At 40.3% G+C, this 18,333-nt stretch overlaps 1 protein-coding gene across 8 annotated transcripts in view; it reads left to right on the plus strand.

Annotated features, from left to right (window-relative positions):
* AMOTL1 (angiomotin like 1) overlaps positions 1 to 18,333 on the plus strand; it is a 172,765-nt gene that overhangs the window by 73,431 nt on the left and 81,001 nt on the right. For 7 of the 8 annotated variants that reach the window (XM_050758886.1, XM_050758889.1, XM_050758891.1 and 4 more), the window contains one exon: positions 15,918 to 16,067. The exons of the other annotated variant lie outside the window; for it this stretch is intronic. In XM_050758886.1, coding sequence (XP_050614843.1) covers positions 15,918 to 16,067 — 150 coding nt within the window. The remainder of the gene's footprint in view (positions 1 to 15,917; positions 16,068 to 18,333) is intronic. 8 annotated transcript variants of the gene reach the window in all.

An 18,333-nucleotide genomic window follows, 5' to 3' on the forward strand; every position in this document is an offset into this window, starting at 1 on the left:
TTTAAATTGAGAAAGTATGATGTAATATCCTGCCTGATGGTGGGAAGAAGACCTTAATGGGCAAATTGTGATGTGCCCTTTGGATATCTTTTTTTTTTTTTTTATTTCAGTAATTACCTGTGGAGCTTAATGGTTAAGACTCCAGAGCTGGAAACCCGTTTCCACACCTGACCTGTGCCACTCACTAGCTTTATAATCTTGGCTAAATTACTTAACCTCTCTGTCAAGTAGACTTTCCTCATGTGATATGTAGGGCTCTTAATTACACCTACCTCAAAAAGTGGTTAGGAGAATTACATGCTAGGTATAAGAACAATATTTGACAAATTGGAAGAGTTAAGTGTTAGTTATCATGGTTGTTGCAGTTACTATTGCAACATTTTATTATGCTTATAGATTCTGTGGGTCTGGACTTCAGGCAAGACAGTGTAGGATGCCCTGTCTCTGCTCCATCGTTCCTGGGATTTCTGGGACAAGAAGGCTGGGAGCGCATGGGTGGTTTGTGACTGGATTCACATGTCTGGCACCTGGACTGGGATGACTTGAAGACTAGGTCTGCAGACTAGAGTGTCAACAAGTTGCCTTTCCACATGACTTGGCTTCCTTACAGGATCGGGCTAGTTAGAATCGTTTATGGTGGCATAGGGCTCCAGGTGTGAGTATTCCAGGAAATTGGATGGAAACTGCATTGCTTTTTATGATTTAATTTTGGAAGACACATAGAGTTACACCTCTATTTTCTCTTGGCCTAATGGACTTATAAACCTGCCTAAATTCAAGGATGTGGATCCACCTTTCTACAGGTGTGTCAAAGAATTTACAGACATGGATTAAACTGCTACAGTCATCATCATTATCATGTTATCATTAGGTAAAGTATTAAAAATGTAGCCCACAGTTAAGTCTTTGACTATTTGGATTACCTGGAAACTGTGTTATTCTGAAGATGTGAATTTCTGTATAGTTGAAAGCAAATACTTTTGGTGGTGGTTTTTCTGTAAGATTGATCCCCTCCCCACTACCTCACCTCCTGCCTTATGTAACATTTTCTTGATGGTTCAGATAGTCATCATGAACATCGGTAATATGATGTGTCATTTGAATCAGGAGTGGGGAGAGACATATAGATAATACAAGAATGCATGATAGTTTTCTTCCAAGAAGATGCTTTGCTCTCCATAGTCAAGATTATGATTCCAAAATAGACAGTAACTGAAGGTACAAAATGGTGATAGAATTAGTATAAAATGCATTTATATGCTCTGTAAACAAGAGGTAATGGGTAATACACTTGAAAGCCCTATTTTCATGATTTTTTTTCCCTTTAAGATATTGTACTGTAAGACCCCTGGGCACTTGTCAGGTAGAACTTGATCAGCATCCACAGAATATGGATAGAATCTCCAGAAATGTTATATTATGATGGCTGATCACATTGATTTAGACTTTTTTTTTCAAATAATTATTGTAAATCTATTTTGAGATCCTTGACTTGAAAAAATTATCCAGTTACCTGTTGCATAGGATACTAGAGAAAATGTTACACATTATATACCTTGAAGTGAGGTTGACCTTTTTAAAAAATTTTATCATTTAATTGGCTAGTCCATTAAAAGGCTCACTGTTTTGAGAATGAAAATGGGCTTTAAATTGCCATATATGTTATGATCCTGAAGGAATAGACTTTTCTGCATTTTTGGTAGTAAAGAGTTATTTTTTCCTATGTTGTCAGTGAAAGGAACAGATCACTGCGAAGAAGAGATTTGAAGTTCGTGTTTTGATCTCTGTCCTGTTATATCAGAGATGAAATGAAAGGGAAGTTATGGAACAAAGGTGCTAGGGAGAGGAAAATTCTTTTCCTCTTATCTGTAATGCTCAGTACAGAGGACAAATCTGTCACCCCCTCCCTCAGTAACTCCCCTATTGTCACTGTCTCTGAAGATGGAGCCTCTTAGGCAGCTGAGGGGTATTCAGGCTAGTCCGGTTTCTGATATCTTCTCCAGGGCCACTTAGCCCTTGACTTGCATGCCAAGGGGGCCAGGTAAGGAGACACTGAAGAACCTTTTGACTCTACCATGTAGCCTTTCATTTTGTTCTTTGATGGAACTGGATATGTTAAGCTTATTTTCTGAGTAATGGTGTATTTTAGATCTTCGCTCATCCCCAATTCTTGGAAAGTTGAAAATGTAATTTTAGCGTAGTTTGTTAGCTGAATAGTCTGACCAAAACAAAACTCTAAAAGCTTTCATCTCTTATCTGCCTGAGCATCTTGTTGCTGTTCTATTTTAAAGAGCTCACTGATGTGATCATCTCTTGAAAGTGAACTTTACGGGAGTGATTCCTGTTATGTTTTCCAGTCTTCATGAACAGAAACTAAAATTTACTGAAAAATTCCTATGTGCTTGTAACACTGTTAATAGCCCTTTCTGTTGTCTCAATTAATCTGCGTAACAGCCCTATATAGTAGGCCCTATTATTATTCTCACTTACTAATAAGGCAATGGGTACCAAGAAATTAAAGCATTTGCTCGTGTTCGCATAGCTCATCAATGGCACAGCCAGGATTCTTACATTGTTTAAAAAGCAGATTTGCCAAACAAAAACAAAGTATGGCATGTCCTTTCTTCCTGCTTAGTGGATATTTTCTCCTTTATCTTTTTTTGTTCTTTAAATCTTGCTAATAGTGTGGTCTTTTGGCTTGACAACATCATTCTCTTTCCCCTTCAGTCATCATGTCTTAACATCCTTCCCTTTGTCCGGGATCACCTGACTTCCTGCGGGGCAAGTTATTGCAATGTCTTTTCTCCTCACCTAAAACTAATCTCGTGGAACTTTTTTTTTTCCCTAGTGAAATAATCATTGTTGACTTATATTCCCCTTTATAAGAATTCCTCAAGGACCCGAAGGTGCATTCTTGTGCAGGTGTTTTCTGGGTGGGCATCTAGCTCTCTCCAGATGCATTTTCTTTAATCAACAGAGGTCCATTCGCCTGACTAATAGAGTTCAAGCAGTGCTTTATATCAAAGGGCCTCTGTGTGTCTTCAGGTTTCACTGACTTCCATGGCCATGGCCGTCTTCCTTTGCCTGGGCAAGGAGATAACTCATTCTCAGTTATAATTGATTGTCAGCATTTTCATCTTAAAAGTCTCCTGTAACATTTACATCTTTTGGACTTTCCCCATGGGAGAGGATGTGTCATTTAGAACAATGCTTCTCAAAGTGTGTTCCATGGAACCTTGAGGTAGGAGGTCTCTGAGACCTAAAAACTATCTTCATAATAGGCCGGGCACGGTGGTTCACGCCTGAAATCCCAGCACTTTGGGAGGCTAAGGTGGATCACGAGGTCAGGAGATCGAGACCATCCTGGCCAACGTGTGAAACCCTGTCTCTACTAAAAATACAAAAATTAGCTGGGTGTGGTGGTGCATGTCTGTAGTCCCAGCTACTCAGGAGGCTGAGGCAGGAGAATCACTTGAACCTGGGAGGTGGAGGTTGCAGTGAGCTGATATCGCGCCACTGCATTCCAGCCTGGTGACATAGCGAGACTCCGTCTCAAAAAATAAAAAAAGAAAAAAAAAATCTTCATAATAATACTAAGACATACTCTTAACCACGAATCAAGACAGTGGTAGCAGTCAGTCAATTAGTCACACACTCAGAATAACAAAAAAGCCCATTTCCACTTAGGAACGTTCTAGTTGAGGTAGTACAGAAGATTATATTCAATCTCAAATCTTGAGTGTGTCCTTTTAACATCCTGTGTGATGAAATGGGAAGATACATAAAGTGCTTCCGCTGTGAACTGAAAAAAAACCCCTTGTGTGATGGAATTGGGATATAAATATGAAACTAGATGCTTTTCTCATGGAATGCATATTTACTTGAAAGAACAACTGACAAACTGTGGTTATTCTGACTTGGGCGTTAGGTAGATATTTTCTCCAGAATAAATAAAGGAAACTTGTCACTTCAAGAAAAACTACTATTTGCTGAATTTGATAAAACTCAAGCTTTCAAGTGAAACTTGGATTTTGGAATTTTGGGAAACTTGTATCTGCCACCGTGAACTGGACAACTTCCCAATATGTAAAAGACTTTTCTGATGATTGAGATCCATGGTATATTAACAAATGGGATTTTGTTGATATTATACACTTGAAATGTTTCAATGTATGGAAGATCTCTATAATTCATTAAACCATTGTTTTCCAGATGACCACATATGATGTTACATGCATATGTAAAAAATAACAACTCCCTTCAAAGTGAAAGATAGGCCAATAGATTTTAATGTAATACAGTATGGAGGAGTATCCATGAAAAGACCACTGTCAGGGTTTCATATATTATGTTGCAATTGCCTTTAAGAAAATGCCAGTTGTTGAGTTTTGGTGGGGTTTCACAGAATAGTCAAAATTATCTGAAGAGGCTATTAAAATACGCTTTCTTTTGGCAACTACATATTTGTATGAGGACAGATATTCTTCATTTACTTCAATCAAAAATTATATAACAACAGATTGAAAACAGAAGCAGATATGAGAATCCAGCCGTCTTATATTAAGCCAGATATTAAAGAAATTTGCAAAATTACAAAAACCCATTTTTACTTCGTTTTAAAACTTTTTTCCATAAAAATATTTTATGTAACATATCATGGGTTTATTATTGCTTTTTTTACATGAATTAACTATACTTTCTAAGCTTTAGTTTCAAATGCATTAAATATTGATTTAGTTCACATTAACAGTAACTCATTGGGTCCTCAGTAATTTTTAGAGTGTGAAAGGATCCTAAAACCAAAAAGTTTGAGCACTATTGCTACAGTGGCAAAAGCCATAGACTCTGGAGCCGGGCTAGCTGGGCTTAAATCATAGTTTTGTTCTTTACTGATGGTATGGCACTAGTCAAGTTACTCTCAGTGCTTTAGTGTCCTCATCTGAGCAATGGGGATAATCATCATACAGTTGTTATGGGGATTGAGTGAGTTAATACAAATTGTTCAAAACAGAACAATGCCCTCCACATAGAAAATTCCCAGCAGTGTTTGGTTACGTCCATTTGCCTGTAGTTGATTTGTCCCTAGAAAATTTTATTTTGCAGCATGTTTCCCTCTTAGTCTCCCTCTCGGCATCATGGCTGATGATAAATTAGGGGTTATTTATATGTATACAACCTTCTAGATCTAGGGAGAAGCTCTGTTGCTTTAGACACATTTTTAGGGGGTATCATGAGCCAAAACAAGAAGGTCAGAGAGGAGAAAGAGGTAGGTATAGCCCCAAGTACAGTTCTAGATCCTGTGTGTGTGCTTTGAGATGAACGTGGGCACGGGTATCCCAGCTCACCACTCCACACTTCCTTGAACCTGTTATTTCTGCACTGTTTGACAATTTTCTGCTTTATGTGTTTGTCTCTCTTGACAGACTTTCAGATTTGGGTCTTATATCTAGCACTGTCTTGCCCATGGCAGATGCTCAATGTCATGTATCTTTGTGGAATGAATGACTGAATGGACAAATGAATGAGTGAATAATTCTGCCTTTTGCTGTCAATGACCCATGATCCTTTGTAACTCCTACTATCACATGTATCTGTTTTTGTTGTTGTTGTTGTTTTTTGTGAATGCTTTGGAGCAGTCAAAATTGAGTTTGCCTCTTAGCCTTATGGCTATGAGCCCTGTGACCCAGGGCCTGTCATTCCTGTTTTTGTATAGCACAAAGGAGAAAAAGAAACCTAATTCTCAGGAACATGAGGTTACCTGAGATAATGCTTGTAGCGTGTCATGCTCAGTAATGTTACTTTCTTCCTTCCCTATAACTAGATAGCTGCTTATATTACTGGGACTTTTTGCCTGCAGTTGGCCACTACAACCAACTAGTGTGTAGTTGGTTCACATTAACTAACTTAAATCCTCATAACAACTTTATGAGGATTACCCTGCCATTCTTAGCAGAGGATTTTTGAATTTCAGATTTATGAAGCATTTATGTATGGTATGCTAGGCATTTTCACAGCTTTATCTCATCATGTTGTTGAAATGAGTGTATTTTTTTGTTATTAATATAATCACCTTGTTTCTGTTTAACAGTATTTTAGATGTGACTGAAATAGCTGTATTCTCATATCCAGTCATTCAGGTTTGCACGTATAAAATCTAGGACACTGAAACTACTGACTTTAAATCTGAATTTATTGAAAAGTAACAAATTGTAGGAAGTATTCTTCACATTACTGAAGGAGTTACTGCAAGTTGTTTAGTTTTAGAAAGAGTTTAATCTCCTTTACTTATCCATTATTTTTTGGATTTATTAAATCCAACACATTTTGTATTTAAAATGTGATTGATTTACAACATTTCAGTTTACCACAACTTTTCAGGAGTGTATATGTTTGTTGCATAAGAGCTTATGTTGGCAGAGAAGTGCAAACTTCCCAAACCTGACTGCATTCAAATTGTCTGTGAAAGATGGCCCAAAAACATCACTTCTGGTCTATACTTGTGGTGAAGCCAGTGTTGCAGGTCTGATGTGGGGACTTGGAAGTGATGTTTTTAACAAGCTCCATGAGTGTTTTGGACACACTGTAGGTTTGGGATTCATTGTTAAAGTGGCAACATGGTCATGAAAATAATGTGCAAAAAAAGAAAATAATATGCAGCCAGATGGAAGTGATGAGGAAGGGTGGTTTCATCAGTTGTCTTGGTGTTCTGGTGTTTGGCAGGGAGTGCACTGTTATTCCCTGAAGATCTTATAAAAAATAAAAAAAGAACACAAAGAAAATGGTTCTGGATCTTTCTCTGCCTCATACATGCAGAGAAATAAACTTTCCCAGGAACTTTCCCCTTTATCCACAAGTTAAGAACATTTCATTAATTTTAATCTAAGAAATTTGGTGGGAAAAAAAGACTTAGAATTAGTTTGCATTATTGAGGGGTCTTTGGAGGGCAGAATTTTGTAGTCGAAAGAGCTTTTCTGTTGGAGTGGCTATGTTGCTGGCTGGTTTTGTAACTCTGGGCATTATGTAACCTTTGTGAGCTCAGTATCACTATCAACAAAATGGGAGTGAGTGGTGATAAATAATATGATTTTTATAATATCCTGGCACTAGTAAGCACTCAATAAATGGTAGCTCCTGCTCTTATTGGTTATACTCTTTATTACTTAAGTGATATTTAGTTTCTTGGAGATGTTGGTTGCTTTAAATTACGTAATTCATTCATGAGCACATATTGATTTAGGAGCTGGCTGAGTGTGATTAGAAGCAATGTGCTTGCCTCTTGAGAGAGTCCCAGTCCCTGTGGGATGCCGCTGCCTGACAGACATCCCAGTGTCACTCATCTGCAACAATACACACTAATGGGATCCGGAAAGCTGGAGGAATCCGTGGCAGACAGGAAATATCTGAACTGCTCCTTTCTCTTAGTGGGGGTGAGAGAGGGAGCTTTGCAGAGCATAATTATGCAGACATAATTGTCATTTCATGTCTGGGGGGTTATTTTAAAGCTTTCTATCCTGTTTGTTTTCCTTTGTTCAAAAAATATTAAGTACTTACTGTCTGCAGTGAGTATTACACACTGGTAATACTTGTTCACTCTCAGTGGGACCACAGTGTGTGCCAGAGTCACCCAAAAGAATACTACTGTGGTCCTGAGATACTTAACTTCTAGATAGGTATAAACAAACAGGTTATGATGAAAGATTATTTAAATTTCAGTAACTTAATTAAATACAGGGTTTATTTATTAAAACTTACCTGAGGAAAAAAATCTCTGGAGTTCAGGTACTTTCAGTCTTTTTGTTTGAGATAAGTTAAGCAACAAATATATCAACATAAAATAAATATTACAATTTGAGTCAAGATATTTGAGGACCTTTGAATTTTATGTTAAAGGCTAAATTTTAAAAATTATTTTTGTAGAGAAAGCTTTTTTATTATGGATACTGTCACTGCATTCTCACTGTGACTCTGTGTGAGAGGTGGGACTGGGAATATTCATTTTTGTATTTACGGCTGGTGAGAAGGGAGGACTCCTGCCTCTGCCCCGGTACCCAGACCTGCGGAGGAAGCCCAAGCAAGGGCCGCATTTAGGGCACAGTCCTGTGGGCTCAGGACCTGCCTGTGGGGGCCGAGGAGGAGGGGAGCGCACCTTTCTCTTAAGTGTGAGTTTGTGCTCAAGCTACAGAATCCCTGTGTGGTTGTTTTCTAACATTATGTACAAAGCCTTTGTGCAACTGATCACAGTACCCTTGTAATTAACCTGTTTCAGCACTAGGTGGCTTTCTCTTTTCCCCCCAATAGGTTCCTTAGTTTCCTGAGTAGTTTGAGAGGCCTTAAAAAAGGCAAACTTGACTTTGAGCTAAGTTCTGTAGTAACAACATGCTTATAACTAGTTATTTTAAAATGTATCTTAATATATCTATTAAGCTAATGTATTTGTTGAGTCCCCATGATGTGTCAGAAACTCTTAGGTAGTAGGAACATATGCAGACGATTCATATGTAAAATAAAAATTGAGTACTTGCTGTGATCTTATTTCTGCTAGTAACTGGAGACACAAAGGTGAGTAAGACACAGTCTCTTTATGAGTTAAAGGGGGAGGGGTGGGAAAGAAACTAAATACATAGGCAATTTAATACATTATGGCATCAGTATGCATAGAATGCTTGGGGAGCACTGAGTAGCATATAGAAATTGGGGGGAGGAGGAAAAGATGACTCCCTGGAGGAAGTGGCACTAGAATAGAGCCTCAAAAGACTTTCTCATAATTAGTATATATTTTAGCATTTAGTATGTGCCAAAGTAAAAGTTGCATAGATTTATAAGGGTAGACAGGTCCTCTAGATGAAGAAATCATGGGGGAACTGCAAGTATTTCTCACAGGTATTTGCACAAGGTGGTGCCAAGGATAGGTAGGGCAATATACATGAGTTACTATAATTCCAGGCAGATAGTGCTAAGTTATGTAGTACTTAAGATACAAAACGGAAGGCTGTACTAGAATGAGAATCAGAACAATTGCTTAAAAAAATAAATCCATCAGAGATTCTTGATTGTAAGAAGCATAAAGTGACATTGGCTAACTTAAGCAAAAGAGACATTTATTGTAAATATATATTGGGCAGCTCACAAATTAATTGGAAGGCTCAGAAAATGGGCAGGAATCTAGGCAGATAGACAATGGGAACCCAGCCAGAGATACGCTACTTGTGTTGTTAGGATGAGGTCACTATAGAGACTGCGGCTGCTCCTGGACTCCAGGAGATAGTGCTATCGCAGGTAGTTTATCAACACCTTTTTGTCTTTGCATCATTTCCTCAAGATTCAGTGCACATCCAGTTGACTGAGCCTCGGTCATTCTAACTGCTGGAACAGGGAGGGGACCTTTTGGCTTCTGTAATGGAAGGTACACAGACCTGCCCCTAGACTTAGACAGCGAGTTCAGTGTTCTCTAACATTGAAAGGATTTACTTAGGTGACTGTCAGGAAGGGAATATGGTAGGTAATAGTTGGAAGTTGAACTACCTAATCTCTAGTTTATTTTCCAGTGCTAACATGTTAGGGAAATAAGGTACTAATGCTTTTAACCCCCTCCTCCTGCCAGTAAATACTCTGAGTCTATAGGTATAGCTTCATCCTTCTCCTTACCCACAACCAAGCTACACCGAACTCTCTATTCCTTAAAGAGACAACACTTTCATAACCCAGTCCTATGCTCTTCCTTTTCCCATGTTGGGCCAGTCTTCCCTCACTACCACCTTCTCCGCACCCCACAGTGGATTAACATCCTCCTTATTTTCCCTCCGGTTCAATTTCAGCCCACATATCTCTTTCTCCTTGTCACTGAAGCTCTATGTCCCTTCCGTCAGTCAACAGGTAGTAGTGATTACTCATGGACCTCCAAAAAGCAGTTTGTTCCTTTAATAGAGCACTTAACTTTGCAATCAAAATGGGTAGTTGTGTGCACGTTGGTCTCTGGAGCTAAATCGTAAAATCCTAAGGGCCAAGCAGTCTTACTCATTTCTTGCTATTTATAGCTCCAATCACAGTGAGCTCTTGGACTCAATTGTTACTTTAAAGGTCAAGCATGTGCTCTGCATTTTGGTTTATATTGATAATATCTCAAAGATATTTTCAAGTAAGCATTACAAAATTAAACTTCAGACGAGTTTGAAGTTATTCAACACACATTCCACTTTCAGTGAGAGAGTCTAAATTAAATAAGTGTTGGGGTTTTGATTTCACTTGTTTTCTGGAACATATGCATTGGTCCAGGGTTTAGAATTCAAGTTTGATGCCCGTTCAAAAGACCTGACATATAGGGGTTGGGAATCTTGTAAACCCCACCCCTTAACCCCCAACTCCAAACCTTGGGTTTCAGGTAATGGTTGCTTGGGGGAAAAGAGAGTGAGAAAGCATATTCCATGGAGTGCTTTTAGTTTAGTGGTGGAGCTTACTGTTTTCTTTTTTTTGGTTTTTGTATTTTTATTTTTTGAGACAGAGTCTAGCTCTGTCACCCAGGCTGGAGTGCAATGGCGCAATCTTGGCTCACTGCAACCTTTGCCTCCTGGGTTCAAGCTATTCTCCTGCCTCAGCCTCCCAAATAGCTGAGATTATAGGCGCCCTCCACCAAGCCTGGCTAATTTTTGTATTTTTAGTAGAGATCGGGTTTCACCACGCCAGGCTGGTCTCAAACTCCTGACCTCAAGTAATCCACCCGCCTCGGCCTCCCAAAGTGCTGGGATTATAGGCGTGAGCCACCGCGCCTGACACTGTGTCCTTTTTAAAAACATGTGTTGCATGCAGGTGTTTGGAGGAGGCACTGCCGCCTGTCAGTGCTGCCCTTAAGATTGTGAATCAGCTAATCCAGATGAGCTGGCTTGGTTTCACATGAGGACTCCTAAACAGGCTGGCCCTTATTTTTCAGGTACTGGTCATAGGTTCTCCAGCCCTTTTAAAAACATTGTTTCCAGAGTATCCTTCTCCTTGAGCAGAGTATTCAACTCCCTAGAAAAACCTCGCGTTCTGCCAGAATCAGAAGGCTTGATGGCTTACATTTAACTTTGAGGCCGCTGGCACACTCAGCAAATTCCTTAGCTGTTTGAAAGGTAAGATAGAAGCCACAGAATTGTTTGTTGCTGTGGTTAAAATCTCTGTTATTAAGTTATGGGAGGTTATTGTAATCTAGACAGTGAAATGGTTTTTAAATCATTAGGAGGTTTTGGATTACATGTAGCTGGCAGAAAGCTTTGCACGTCGGTAACATAACACCTGGGAGCTGTTTTGCAGTTAGTGGTCTCTCTGAGGAATGGGTCGCTGGCTGGAGAGTTGAAAGCACTAGTATTTGCTGCATAGGGGAGAGTAAGGGCCCCCTCATCTTACGGAGCTGAAAGGTACAAGGAATTATCTGGAACTCTCATAGAGACTGGCTTTGGAGGGATCTTTGACTTTTCTTAAACTCTTACTTGGTAATGAGACCATTCCAGAGAATAATGCCGTGTTCTTGCCATCAGTCAGCACATAGTAAGAAGCATACGTCTTACATGCTACATGCTTGCAGAAATTAGCAAGTACACAGTACACTGCCTGTCTTCAAAGGGCTAATGACTTCACCAGGGCCATAACACCAGCCTATTAAATGACTGCTGCAAAACACTAGGCAGATGAAATTTAAGTACCAAGTTTTGTGTGCCTCAGATCATAACTGTGGTGACACTTGAGGGAAGGGAGACCAGTCAGGGCATGGGGGGTGGTGTTGAGAGGCGTTCTAGAGGAGGTAAACTGAAGAGGTGCATTTACTAGGATGCACTTTAGAGTAGTTAGGGGTGCATGTGAAGCCAGAAGATGACACTTGGAGAATGAGGATGACATGCTCACAGGATGCTGGGTTGCTGAGGGGACCAGCAGGACTATGCACAGCTAGAGAGGCGCCCTGTTTAGAGACAGCCTTGAAAACCACGAAAATTCCACCCTGAAGTTATAGCCTAAATCATTGTGTGTAAGGGAGTGGCATGCCGGAAGTAGAATTTAAGGATAAGTGATTTCCTAGTTGTATGTTGTGATAGTGGAGTGACAGTTTCACCTCCTCCAGGGTTTAAAACTCATGGAGACTTTGAGCCTGTTGTATTATTGGCCTGTGGACAAATTCAGGAACTGACCCTCGGGAATTAGTCGTTCCAGTGGCAGGTGAAGCAGAGGAGTGGCTCATCATGGTTTCTGTTGCTCCTCTTGCCTCCCCGAGACACCTCACTTCATTTACCTTAATTCATTTTTTTCCCTTCAACAATGAAGCCCTTGTTATTGCCACTCTTGAGTAGGGAAAACAGTCTCGCTCAGAGTCACATTACCTAAAGGCCTCTGTTACAAAGAAAGTAATGCATAAAACCATATGGGAAGGAAGTTTTCAGTGCTTCAGAAAAGCAAGCCAAAAAAGCAGTCACGCTCAGAGAGAGAGAAGCAAATGAGTTTTCATGTTGACAAATGATGTGCAGATTTTAAGAAAAAGGAGCCATTCTTGGTGAAATGGGTCATAGGCAATATAAGGCAGAAATGTTGTACCCTTAAACTAGAATGTTAGAATTTCATCCTCTGTTGAGTGCAGCAAAAACAGATCTTTAGGTTTTCTTCAGGTTAAGGGCCCTCGGCACTGTACTTTCTCCTCCCCAGTGGGAGACTGCCCAGAGAGCTGACTCCTTCACTCAGACCTTAGCTCGTTTTCCATTGCTTTTACCACTTTCCCTGTGCAGACTAAAGCTGTGTGAGTGGTGATTCTTAGATAAGGTTCTGGCTTGAAAGAAATATCTAAAAGTTACTTACAACGGCCAGAAGTGCTTGTATGGGAATGGTCTTTATGAAGCACCTACAGGCAGCTACACTGTACACAGAACACACTGTAGAGCCAGTGGAGTCCTTGGCAGGCTGTGGGCTCCCCTAAAAACTGGCACGGTTGCTCAGCCCCTGGGACTGAGCCAGGCTCTGCAGGGGCTTTCTGGGTGGTAGTGGTATCTGGGAGGCTTCTGTAGTTTCTCCCAGCTCTCAGTCCTGGCCATGAACTGTTGACATGTTTGAGCCTGTTGTATTATTGGCCTGTGGACAGATTCCCTCTCATGCCATAGGTTTCTTTCCAATTCCTCATTTTGGATATCCTTGACCTTGTCGCTTAGATCACGTGCCCTGCATTTTCCCTAAGAAAGTAGACTCAATTTGTGTTGCAGGAGTTCCCAGTGAAGACAGTGAACTAAAATAGGCGGGGAAGGATTAGGTACATGTAGGGTGGAACTGCAACCTCCATTAGATTTTTGTTGTGTGGCCCTGGAATCCGGGGTAGACTCTGTGACTCACATTACTGTCGCATTTCCTTGTCTTTCAAGTGAGAAAGCTAGCAGTTAAAGTGACTCCTTGAGTCTGTGTCAGTGCTGGGATAGCTCAGCCAGTTGTCTCTTGGCTTCAGAGGAGTGAATGGTACCTGGCATGTTCATCTGCTGGGTCTGTTTTCATCTGCTCTGCTCGCCAGCCTTTCTTCAGCACTGAGGAGTGGTCGGCAGCAGTGGGAGTGTAACTCAGTGGCGTGCGGGACCCTGGGTATGTGTGAAGACGTCCTAAGTGATCTTTGACATGTCTTGACAGTTAGGCATCCTGTCCTTCAGTGTGAATTCAGGTGTGTGTGAAGGTGTGTGAAATGCTTTAGTTCTTTCATAACGTTGAGGAAACAATGGCGAAGGATGAAGGCATATCTTTGCTGTCCTCTGTGCTCCGACCCCACTTCAAGGATTGCCCTCTGTAGTGTTCTGTGGTCTGGAGTTCTTAAATCCACTCTCAGTTGGCAGGCCATGAGATAAGGCGTGGAAAAGTAACTCATACCGACCTTGTAGTGACTGTGAATGGCTTAGTGCTGGGATCCATACTGAGCTCCACATTGAGAGCACACCCGCGCGCGCGCACACACACACACACACCCCCCTACACTCTTCTTTATATGCATATTCATATATATGTACACACACACATATATATTTTAGTTGGATCTCAGTTTTATTATCAGTTTGCTCTGTTTTCATTTAACATTCTTAGTCATGTGAGTGGACAGAATCACCCGAAGTTGTAATATGCTGGCACATGGCATTCCTGACTCAGTGTCTATTTTAAGAAAACACCACACTTTCTTTGATTGAAGCATATGCGCTCTCAACTCCTCTCTTACTCTGATTTGGTGAGAGGGATGGGGATGAAGGCACAGAAAGGTGTTTTGTGGTTTGGTTTTGTTGTTGCTGTTCTCCCTCTTGCTTAGAGCTTCCCAAGTTTTGCTACACATTGGAACCGTTGGGAGAGCTTTATAAAATACAGGTGCCTGGGCCCTATCCTCAGAGCTTCTCATTGAATAGATCTGGGTGGGGCCTGGGTACAGAGATTTTTAAAGTTTCTCAGGTGATTTTAATGTGCAGCCAGAATTGCACCTTGTATCTTTTTCCTTTTCCACCGTTTTTCCACCTGCCTGAAAGAGGAAGCCAGATTAGGACTTGCCTTCGTATCCAGGTCATCCGTGATTCCTAATTTTAGCCCTAGACTTCTAGATTTATAGATGTAGAGGATGATGCCCAGAAAGGGGCTGAGTTTCTTTTCAGGTTAGTTTTTCCAGGTTGGCCAAAAGGAGAAGGCTGGCAGATACTGTAATGCATTGGAACTGAAGTCTTAGACTGATCTTCATATAGTATCATTCATACTCGGTTTATGTTCATCTTTAAAGTGGGCATTACAACTACATTATTTTAAATATATAAGAAAAAAAATTGTTGTCAGAATCCTTTTTCTTTCTAGTCCAAAATGTGCCTGTAATACATGTGAGCACGCACGCACATACTGTTTCGTATGTTGAGGCAAAGACACTCCGGAAGAAGATGAGGACATTCCTGTCTTATGGTCGTTTGGATCAATAATTAGTCACTTACTACTAACTATGGCCTTGTGGGAAATGGGTAGATAACAAACCTAGTGAGAAATTTCAAATTACCAGTTGGAAGCCATAGCTGAAAAACAGGATTTTTCTTTTAATGAAGTTATCTTTTGGGCAAGGATGTCAGTTTTTTAAAAAGTACTATGATTCTTTCCCCAGAGTAAAAGAAGTTACTTTAGCTGAAAAGAGCCTTAAACTTGATGCCCACGCAGAGGAATCAGTGCAGAGAGGGAAAACAGCCTGGGCCCGTCCTGCCGAATGTTCCCACAGATGTTGTGTGTGTGGTATCAGTGTTACTGTAGTACTATCTCATGTTCAGTGACTGAAGGACTGAATACAGTGTCGCGTTTAATTGGAACAGGATGCACACTCCAGTTTGTATGTGAAGCAGATAAGCTGCAGCTGAAAGGCCAGTGCTTGGCAGAAGACCAGACCCCATAGCCCCAGCTCCACGTTGTAACATGAGACTCCAGAAGTCTTTGAGTGGGGCAGAGAGCACATTCTCTTGCTAACACATGGTGTGGCAGAATGACCACTCCTCTCTGTATCTTTTATATATTTTGAGAGACAGCTGCTCTTCCCATTTTAGCTTTCCTTCAGTGGCCTCCCCGCTTCCCTCCCTTCTGTCCCCAACCTTGACCATTCAGAATTTTGTGATACATTCAGTCCCGCAAAGGGCTTGACTTTTCACTGGTGCTGCTGCCAGGTTGTGTGAGAGCATTAGAGCATTCGTGCCTTCACTCAGTGTGTCTTGAGGACTGTTATGTTGACTTCACGGGTCATTTTGGTGGGTGGCTGGACTTGTGATAATTCTGAATAGTAACTTTGGAATTTTATGAATCAAAAAGACAGAGCTCCCTCGGCCAAGTTGAAACGCTGTGGGAGAATGCCTGGTGGGTTCTTGTGAGTCATGCAGGAAGGAAGGAGGACTTGATTGGCACTCATATTCACTTCACTTTCTTTCCTCCAGGCTCCCCTCCTGCTTGTTATAGCCCCAGTAGTCCTGTCCAGGTTCTGGAAGACGCCACCTACTTTTCCCCAGACTTTCAGCTCTATTCTGGGAGGCATGAAACATCTGCTTTGACGGTGGCGGCAACCAGTAGCATCAGGGAAAAAGTTGGTAAGTCCTTTTACTGGCACTTGTGTTGGAAAAGCAAAATGATCTTACATTTCTCATCTTTAGCTCTTTTTTATAATTCAGATGTTTATTCTCTAATCTTGTTTTTAAAATCATCATATTGGATTATCGATTGTTGATAGATGCCTTATTTTTAATCATCTTTTGCTAAGGTGTTAATAGACTGTTTTACTCTAATATGTGATTTTCTCTGAGAGCGTCATACCTAAACGTGTAGGAACTTCAGAATTATACCACTTATTTCCCGTTTTTCTCTGATTCCTAAATACTTTTTTCTCCCCTTTCTCAGAATCTCATTTCTTTTTTCCTTCTCTGCTTTCGTTTTTATCTCTTTTTGCAAATAATTTAGAAGTTAAAAGAAGTAATTCAGAACTATAGCAAGGAAGAAGCTGTCTCCTTTGTAAAAACTTCCTATCTATTTTTGAGGGCTTTTAAGACTGGTTAAACTGTGAGGGAATCTTTAAACCACTTTAGGGAAGGATGTCATGGTTCTTGCTAAATGTGCATATAACTCATCTCTCTCTTCAGTGAAAGGGGAATTCAATAGTTTTCATGTTTGTTGAGATCTGTTCCTTTATTACTCATCCAAATATATTATTTTCCTTTGGAAATATATTTTTATTTGAAGTTTTATTCATTTTATTTTAAAATTTTATTCCTATTTGAATGTGCTTGTTCCATTAAGTCTTTCAGATCAGTTACCCCGAGGGGAGGACTGTGTCCTCTTTACTCTCGTAACCCAGCACCTGTCCCAATGCCTGAACTGTAACACGTTTTCAGGAAATACGGTAGAGTGAATGAGCAGACCAGTCCAACCCACACTGATCTATGTTTCCTTGGGTAGTTAATGGTTTATTACAAATATTTGGCAATTCATCTTGTGTAGAGTTTTTAATAGCTTGTTTTTATTGTTTAAAATTTTTTTGCTGTTGAACTTTGGGTTTATATCTCAGTTACAGTATTGATCCTTTGAAGGTAAGGGATAAATTTCAGTTTATTTCACATACATTCCTATGAGGCAGATATGAAAGTTTCTCCATTTTCAGAGGAGAGAGGTTCAGAGAAGCCACAGAACTGAGATTTTGGGGGTAAGGGTGACAGGGAGAGCCTTATGATCAAAGTTGAGCTTCAGGAACCAGTCTGTATACTCGCTTCGTTTCCTCAACAATCATGTCCTGAACACCTTCTGTGTATCAGGGCAGGGTTCAAGGCACTGGGGAGGCAACACATGAATATAACAGACAGAACTCTCTGCTTTCTGGAGCCTGAATCTGGCAGAGGAAGGCAGGTCATAATACAATATGGATTGAAAGGAGAAGGAGCCAGGGACAAGAGATATTGAGAGGCCATTCAGGGTGTCTAAATGGCTGGCAGGGAGACTTGGAACCCAGAGAGTGGCTGAGGGCACGGAAGAATTGATTGGATGGGGGAGCTTGTTGGTGTAGAAACTAGGGCTTGGTTGTGATTTGTAACTCTTACAAATGTGACATTTCTTAATGAAAATTAGGGGTCCATCACAGAGTTACAGTATTTTGCTATTGCAAGGGCAGTAACAGTGTCATCTGCTGTCACCTTTTTTCATATTTTAATACTGAAAAAGTAAGAGGGATGTGATTCTTGACAGTCCATTGCTTCAGAAAGGGCAGTTATGAACCTTCTAATAGCATATATCTGTTTACATACACATACAGATGTATTAATATACATATATAAGCATGTGTATATGCTTATATATACACACACAGCTTATATATATCACACCACCTTCATTTTTTTCTTATTTCACTGTAGACTGAGAAAAATGAGCTCGGCAGTTGATTAAATGTGGAGAGCAAAGGATAAAAAGGTCAGAAGTGAATATGACACTTCTCTCTGGATGACTCATATTTGAGAATCTCATTTATAGGAAGAAAAGATGAACTTGGGGAAGAAAGACTGTTTTGGGAAAATGATGTGCCGTATGTACATGTAAAACATAGAGCCATCATTACATGAATTTGTAGGAGTGAAGGCTGCCTAGAGATGATCTAGTTCAGCTCTCTCAGTTCACAGAGGAGGATATTGAGGCTCAGGGAGGGAAAGCGATTTGTTTAAGGTCATGCCAGTAGTTAGTGGTAGAATTTTTACTTCCATAATGCTATAATAATATCCTTAATGCACTACTTAATAGTCCTGTTGTGGAATGGGCTAAATTTTTTATTTCATGGAGCTCATGTAGGTATTCTTTTATTGGTTAAATATCTGACCC

Source organism: Macaca thibetana, chromosome 14 (genome assembly GCF_024542745.1).
Source record: "Macaca thibetana thibetana isolate TM-01 chromosome 14, ASM2454274v1, whole genome shotgun sequence".
NCBI classification, from domain to species: Eukaryota; Metazoa; Chordata; class Mammalia; order Primates; family Cercopithecidae; genus Macaca; species Macaca thibetana.